Source organism: Crocodylus porosus, unplaced genomic scaffold (assembly GCF_001723895.1).
Source record: "Crocodylus porosus isolate Cpor-Errol unplaced genomic scaffold, CroPor_comp1, whole genome shotgun sequence".
Classification (NCBI taxonomy): domain Eukaryota; kingdom Metazoa; phylum Chordata; order Crocodylia; family Crocodylidae; genus Crocodylus; species Crocodylus porosus.
The window spans coordinates 44,285,699-44,294,209 of record NW_017728949.1 but is presented as its reverse complement, the minus strand read 5'-3'; the positions used below and the strand labels follow the sequence as shown (position 1 = coordinate 44,294,209).

The 8,511-nt window shown below is 39.2% G+C and overlaps 1 protein-coding gene across 1 annotated transcript in view; it reads left to right on the top strand.

Moving 5' to 3' along the window:
• Positions 1 to 310: 310 nt before the first annotated feature.
• UBR3 (ubiquitin protein ligase E3 component n-recognin 3 (putative)) overlaps positions 311 to 8,511 on the top strand; it is a 239,638-nt gene continuing 231,437 nt past the window's right edge. Inside the window, exons 1-3 of the mRNA XM_019553730.1 lie at positions 311 to 477; positions 5,321 to 5,464; positions 6,147 to 6,196. Of these exons, the coding sequence (XP_019409275.1) occupies positions 405 to 477; positions 5,321 to 5,464; positions 6,147 to 6,196 (267 nt within the window). The 5' untranslated portion in view covers positions 311 to 404. The remainder of the gene's footprint in view (positions 478 to 5,320; positions 5,465 to 6,146; positions 6,197 to 8,511) is intronic.

Here is an 8,511-nt window from a genome sequence, read left to right as displayed (position 1 = left end):
ACTGGGTGGTTTTTAAATCACCACCTTGCTGCATAGTTGGGCAGCAGGAGTGTCACTGTGTAATTCTCCTGCTGTCCCAGTCTTGGATCTTTCCTGAGGATTTTGGGTCCATATGTCTAATATTGTTGCATATTTGGAAAATGGGGAAAAAGGATCCAGGTAAAATAGATTGATATTGCTGAACACATTTATAGGAACCTAAGATGCTGGTTAGATCACCAGTAATGTTTCGCTGATGAATTGAGATAATTAAAACCCAACCCCCCCATCTTTCTCTTCTGCTCTTAAACAGCTTTTTTTGTTGTTTTTCTTTTTCAGCTGCTGATCTGCCATCAGAAAAAGACCTTCACAAAACCCTTCAGATTTTGGAGCCTCACGTTTCTTTTCTAGAAGAGTTGACCAAAATGGGAGGAGCAATGCGATCAGTCCTTACTCAGGTTTTGACCAATCAACAGTTCTACAAAGATCTTAGCTCTGGTGAGTTTATTTATACAGGCAGTGCTCAACTTAGGATGGTTTGAGTTTCGACAAACCGCAGTTACTATGTTTGTAAATTGACACCTGGGTTTCAAAGTTCGGACATGGATTTCAACTTTACGATGCTGAGTGCAGGATATAGGTCTCAGTGGAAGGGGCGGGGGGAAGGAAAGAGCTGTGTGGGAGCAGATCAGGGCCCCTGTGGGGGGGAGGAGGAGGCTGGGGCTGGAACAGGGGGTTGGGCAAATGCTGCCTAGATGGGGCTGCACTGGGCTCTAGGAGTGGGGGCTTTGGGTGGTGGGAAAAGCCACAGCTTGTCTGACTGCTCCCCTGGCTGCCCCCTCCGGGGTGAAGCAGACAGTGCCAGGGCTGCGCTGGATGACCACAGGAGAAACCGCAGCTCTAGCCGAGGCTCATCTGCTTGGTCCCCTGGCTGCCCCTGCTGGGGCAAGGCAGGCAGTTCTGGGGCTGAGCCGGGTGGCTGTTTCCATACTTTTTCCAAACTGCTCATAATAATGGCAGTGGAATAAATCCAGTGGAAGTGATTGTTCTTCTTCTAAGAAAGGTAGAACAATTACTATGGAAGCAAAAATGGAAATAATTAAGAGGTCTGAAAAAGGTGAGACTGCATCTAAAATGGGTAGAGCTTTGGATATCCCCTGAATGACTGTTGTGACCATCCTGAAAGTCAAGGCAAGAATTCAGGAGCATGTTAAAGACTCAGCTCCTATGCACTCAACTGTGAGATAACTTAGTAGCGTGTTGGACTTATTGCTAAGGTTGAGAAACTGTTAATCATTTGGCTGGAGGATCAAAATAAATGCCGTGCTCCTGTGAGTTTAGGCATCATTCAGGAAATGGCTGGGAGCCTTTATGATGATCTAAAGAAACAACAGGGGGAGAGTTCTAATGCTGAGCCTTTTACTGCAAGTAAGGGGTGGTTTATGTGTTGTAAAGCCAGGGCCAATTGGCATAACATCGAGGTCTCAGGTGAAGCTGCCAGTGCTGATGAAGAGGTAGCTTATGCTTTTCTGAGACATTGGCAGAAATCATTGAAGAGAATCGCTATTGTGCTCAGCAAGTTTTTAATGTTAATGAAACTGTACTCTTTTGGAAAAAAAATGCCATCCAGAAGCTACATTGCCAAAGAGGAGAAATCCATGCCAGGGTACAAAGCTGCTAAAGATAGGCTCACTCTTTTGCTTGGTGCCAATGCTGCAGGTGACTTTAAACGTAAACCTTTACTTGTGTACCATTTGGAAAACCCCAGAGCTTTGAAGGGACATTCCAAGGCATTTCTCCTAGTGATATGGAAATACAATCCTAAGGCATGGGTCCATAAGACCGTTTTTGAGGATTGGTTTAATCATAATTTTGTGCCAAGTGTCAGGGATTATTGCAGCAAAAACAATCTTACATTTAAAGCATCGTTAATCCTTGACAATGCTCCTGGTTATTCAACCATCCTTGATGACATGCACCGTGACATCAAAGTGGTGTTTCTGCTCCTCAGCACCACTTCATTGTTGCAACCTACAGACCAGGGGGTAATTGCATCCTTCAGGGCCTACTATGTTAGGTGCACATTTGCCCAGGCCATCAGGGCAATTAAGAAGGAAGGTGGACTGACTCTGAAGGAATTCCGGAAGGGCTTCAGCATTTACCGAGCAGTTAAGAACTTTGGTGAGGCATGGAATGAAGTCAAACAATCAAATTTGAATGGTGTTTGGAGAAAATTGTGTCCTAAGTTTGTGTCTGACTTCCAAGGCTTTACAGATGCTGTTGAAGAGGTGAACAAAAATGTTGTTGAAATGGGCAAAGAACTCAACTTAGGCATTGTACCAGAAGATGTTGATGAGTTACTGGCATCCCATTCTGAAGAATTAACCTATGAGGACCTCATTGAATTGGAACAGCAAAAAGTGGCAGAGGAAGAAGATGCACCTACTGTTCAAGAGGCTCCTCCTTGTAAAGTCTTGACAACAAAAGTGTTTGGAAGCTGCCATGTCCCTGTTTGAGGAAGCTGCCATGTCCCTGTGTGAGGAACATGACCCCAACATTGAACATACTGCATCAGTAAATAGGGGCATATCCAGCTGCTACAGAGAAATTTACAAGCAGAAGAAGAGCACACCTGTCCAAACTTCCTTGCACACTTTCTTTAAGAAAGCAGCCAAGACTCCTAAGAAGACTCCAGCTAAGAACCCTTCAGAAAATTCAACAAAGTCACCTCGAAATCCTTCCAAATAAATATGATCGCTATTTACAATATAAATACATAAATTAATACAAAGAGACAAGTAATATAGCTACATTTATTTGTTTTATATAGTTGAGTGAATACGGTACAAAATTCTGGGTTATTTTCGGTGAAAATAGGGTATCGGGCCTTGGTTCAGGAACCAATCCCCCATTTAGAACATTGTTTCCTATGGGAAAATCAGTTCCGAGTTGCAACATTTTGACTTAAGGCACGGTTTTCAGGAACCAGTTGTGTCCTGAGGACTGCCTGTATTTCTATTAATAAATTTAAAAATGATGAGAAATTATAAATGGAAGTCACACTTGTTCATTGTTATCCCTATGTCCTATATTTTTTAAATTTAACTTCACAAAACCCCGTAAAAAGATTATGTGCATTTTAAGGATAATTATAAATTGACATCTGAATTGGTGGTAGATTTTGCTCAGCTGTATGATTCTGCTGGCATTGGCATCTGGAAGTTCGTGCTGTCCCTGTGTATGGCAGCTGCCCTGTGTGCTTGGCCATGTTGTTATATGTCTGGGTTTTCTTAGGGCACATAAAGCTGGTGGGAATTTTACTTAATAAGATCTACAGAACAAGGTCTTTTGTCTTTAGTGGCCCAAGTAATATTACAAGGAATATACAGTTGCAATAAGCATTTTTTAATAAGTGTCAAGATCAGGAACAGAGATTTACTGACTGTATAAATATATTATGCGACATGTATGTTCTCTCTGTCTTAAATTAAATATGGCAGCTTAAATATTACTAAATGAAAACATCAAGCTCTTTCCATGTGGCAAAGTATCTCATTTGTTTTAGAATCTGTTCTTATAAAGAATACCTGCGGCCTTCCGAGCTGCGTGAGACCATAGCATGTTCTGTTCAGAGTGAAAAATAGCCTTCTGCCTAAGCCATATGCTATTCTTTTCCCTTTCTCCTCCCCCCGTCCAATCAAAAACATTATGCAGTCACTACAGCCTGCAGCTCTCATTTTTCAGTCCTCTAAAAATGCCCTTCATATTGCTATCAAAAATTAAGAATTATTCTGGCTTTAAGCTGTTTTTATTGTGGATGGCTAGTCTCTGGGACAGCATTTTTCTTTCCCTGATTGAGAAATACTGGGGAGAGCTGCTGAAAGGTTGGCTTTCTCTGTCTTCTTCCTCTCCCCCAACTTCATATCTTATAAGAATCTTTGAGGTGCAATGAATGATCCCTTTTGAATGAGAGAAGTTTAATGCTTTTTATCAGAAAGTGGGCATGCTTCCTGAGTACACTATGCCTAGATGGAAGAGCCTGCTTTTGAGAAGAAGGGAACATGGAATAGGGCAGCAGCCTTTGTTACAACAGTGGAAAGCCCCTCTCAATACACACCAGATTCAATGAAGGTGGAGTACAAGAAGGCCTTAAGAATTCATGTGAAGCTGTAGCTGTACTCGATAATTGTGAAAGTAAATGTTTTCATCTTGTCTTTTTTTCCTCCCCTGCTTAACATCTTGCTTAAATACCTGAAACAATTTCATTTTTCTGTTAGGGAACCATTTCTTTTCCTAGGTAATTTTTATGGAGTTTTTAAACCCTGTGTATACCATTTTATTTCTTGAGAGTTAGCAACATGAATGTCAAGTAGAAGTGTCCACTATCTTGTGATAGTCTTGGTTAACTGCAATGGGCACAGATTTAACTTGATTTTACTTATTTATTTATTGGGATCCAAAAGCATAATGGTTATCGCTTTCCTTATTTGATGCTTTTGGACCTCTCAGGAGAGTCTTTATCAGAATTTAGAGATTACAATGTGGGGACATAATTTAGGTCTGTTATTTTATTTTTTTAAATATGCTTTAACTTTACAAAACAGATTGTCTTTTGAACTAAAGGACTGTTATGTTTATACAGTAGTAGCATTCCTGGTTCAATGAAAATAGGAGGTGCATGATTTGGAGAAAAGTAAAGAACTAAAAGGGATTCTTGCATTTTGTATTGAAACTCATTAGACTTGCACCTAGAATCTTAGGCCTATGGCACAACTTCATTTAATGCTGCAATGGGATCTGAGCCCCAATTCCAATTCCAGCATTTGGGCCTCCTGCCGTGTCATACATGCATGACAGGAGGCATTATTTTGGGACCAGGGATCAGATCCCAATTTCATCCTTTCTGCTTGCCAGTGCAGGGGAAGCCTGAGATCATGATCGAACTGAAAGCTGGGTAACGGGCTGGCAATCAGCTGATTGTCAGTCTTGGGGCTGATTGGAGACCCTGGGCTGTTTCAAGGCTGAGGCCAGTTTTACTTCCCATACAGAAGCTTCATGTTCTAACTAAGGAGCCATGCAAATCGGTCATAAAAATGGTTCACATTATATGTGGAACATTTTTATGACTTGTTTTCCATTTATGCCGTAATTAAACTTAATTATGGCATAAATGTAAGGGGTAGAGGGGCGCTTATAGTCATAACTTTTAAAGAAGGTTTGTGGACTACTTTTTAAATGGCTTAGTCTTATAAACTTTGGGAAGATCTTTTGTGTTAACCTAAGTACTTGTGTGTATGTGTGTGTGTGTTTGATTTAATGTTGTTTTAAATATGTATTCAAGGTATTGGAGAAAATGCATGTGCAAAGAAAAGTCATGAAAAGTACCTCGTTGCTTTGAAAGGCTCTGGACTGGCATTTCCTGAGGATAAACTTGCATGTGGTATCCAGGAGCAAGCAGCTGGAACTAGCACTTTAGCAGTTCAAGGTTTGTGTAGAATAACATTTTAACAAAAGACCTGATTTTTTTTAAACTGCCCTTTCTAGTTTCTTATACAAGATTTGATGCAATTTATGGGCTTAGTCTACTTACAGGGGCCATTTCACACACCATCAACAAGCAGAAATTGTCATAACTGCACCAGCAAAATTAAACATAGTAGTTTAAGGACAAAATGAATTAAAAATCCTTCTCCAATGATATTTGTGGAATTTGAGTAGGCAAAATGTAATTACTCATAGTGGCATTTGATGGTTGTAATTGGCTATAAAACCAATTACAGCAACCAAAGTATTACAAAAGCCTTAGTATTATAAAAGTCTCAAAATTTTTGATGTCCAGGTCTGGTCAGGATCTCTCTTATCTCTCCTTTGAAAAAACACACCTCCACCAGCACAGTGTATGGAAGCAGTATAGTGGGATGTATTTCCAAAACATAAATACTACTTCTTAAATTACTTTGGGTATCTCTTGGAGACCTTTCCTCTGAGTAGTGTCAGACCCAATCCTGCTCACCTTGTGAGAGCTCGCAAGATCTGTGTGAAGTGGTATGGATGTAGCTAAGATTATACTATTCAGTTTTCTGTAAGGTTCATTAAATCTCATAAACTGTCTGCCTTCAGTACGAGAATTGTGAAGGAAATCTCTTGAATTTTTTCTATTTCAAAAGGTTTAGCAGGTGCTACAGCGACATCAGGAGAAGGAGAGTCTTCAGATGAGGTGAGATTTATTTAAAAAAATGTAGTGGAAGTGTAACAATATACAAAACAAAGATAGTACACAAGGGCAGATGTTGCAAGTCTTTACTGTTGCACTTAGTTCAGTGGAGAGCACACCTCTTAGTAGGGACACACAGGGCCAGATTCCTTATGCCTTTGGTGCATTAAGGAACTTTAAAAAAATCCCTTGCTATCACAACTTCAGTTGAACTGGTACAAGCAGCTTAGGGAATACTAATAAATATATATATATATATTTTTTTTCTATATATGTATATATCTGTACATTTTCAGAACCCTGCCAATTAAACTTGATCTAAGCAGGCTTGATATAAATGATGATGAAAGCACTGTCAGCAAGTTTGGGTGCTGGAGATCCCAGTGTTATTAACATGGGGGCAGCTGAATTGGTGATAGCAACAGAGGGAATTTTTTCTTATGTCAATTCCCTGCTATAGACTTGACTTTGTTTACTAAGGAGTTTGGGTAGAAGGAGGAGGAGACAGCCTTCATATAGAATCAGCCAGAGGAGGCAAGTGGTTTTAAAAGGAATAACTGAATAGTCAAAGAGCTATTAGGTTTTGTTTTTAATTTACTTGAAATATTACGGATGGACTTAATTTCAGTTGTGAAGTCTTTAGCAGTGTTTCAGATTTGAGCTTGATCTCAGATGACAGAAGTGTAGACAGCAGCCTTTTTCCATTTGTCCTCTGGTTCAGACATTTGGGGGAGAGAGGTAGAACAGTCTCTTTGGCAATGGCTGTTTGTTTATGCTGAATTCTATTTGAACAGGTGTAGAAATGAAAAAATCTTTTGTTTGTTTATACCTACAACAAGTTGTATCACATGTTTGCCTCTGTCATCAACACAGAAGCATCTGTTATGCTCTCAGCAGTGCTATTTATAAGATGACATTTTTCAAAGTATTGCTTGCTGTTCTTTCACCATCTTATTACTGTTTTGACATCAAGTGAAAAAGATAATTCAAGTTTATCTTAATAATATCAAAGACCATCTTGAATTAAATTCAAAATTATGCTTAGACTTCCTATTTCTTAATTTCCTGTGCGGGAAGGAAACTGAAGCTCTCTTGGTAGCTTAGGGATCAGATATGGTGTTCATTATGGGTTGTGTGGGGTGGGAAAGACTAGAGGGGGGACTAGGAAAATGTCCGAGTACTGTGGAGAGGAAGCAAGTATTGTTTCCCTAGATGATGGATTGGTCTGAAGGGGAGATTGGAGAATAGTTTATAAATTTCCAGAGAGAGGAACTACTGGAATTGCAGTGATTGCAAAGTAGCCTGTCAGGTAGCACTTTGTAGATACTTAATTATTTCTGTTCTTCATTATACAGATAGAAATTGTCCGAGAAAACTTTGGCAAAGTTACTTTTTTTACCAGTGGAGTTGACTCATTTTAAACTGAAAGATTTGACCTACATAGTCAGCTATCTGGTGTCTGAATTAAGATGTCCGTTATGTCATTGAAATGTAATCTCAAAGAGTATGAGTGGGCATACTCAAATTTAGTTCCAAGACTTGTACAGAAATGCGTATGGCAAAAAGAGTTGATAATATTAGTGGTTTAGTCAGAAACTCACAAATGAATAAAAAATTTTGAGTACATTTAAAAAATATATTTCTGAATTTCCCATTCATATTTTTAGCTGAATTGAAGTGAGCAGTAATGGGGAGTGAGAGTAAAAATAACTTCAGAGTCCTCTTAGCAAGCAAAAAAGAAGGCAAGAGCCTTTTGTAAATGTGAGACCTGAAATACACATTAATTATTATAAATCCAGTTAACTTTGTCTTGGAAAAGTTGATAAATAAAAGCTTTTAATGTTGCTCACTCACTATAACCCTTTACTGTTGAAATCCTTCACTAAGGAGACCAAAGCAGAACTGCTTTATCAAAAATAAGTTTGCTAGAGATCATTGGATTTTATTTATTTATTTATTTCAAATAAGTGATGGTTGGGAATTATTCTTTTTTTAAATTAAGAACATAAAAAGTGCCACACTGCATCAGACCAGTGCTCTGTTTAGCCCAGTATCCTGTTTTTGACAGTGGCAGAAGTGAATGCTAGAGGGAGTGCATTGAATCGATCTGAAGTGATCTATCCCCTATTCATTAACCTCCCTGGCATCCACCATTGTTGGTTTAGAAATGCCAGAGGGAACATCTCTAACCCTTTTGTTCAACAGCTATCTACCTTGCTGTCTACCCGTACCATCTCCTGTGGCAATGAATTCCACATTTTAACTACACATTGCCTAAGAAAGTATTTTGTCATATTAGTTTTAAACTGTCTCCTACT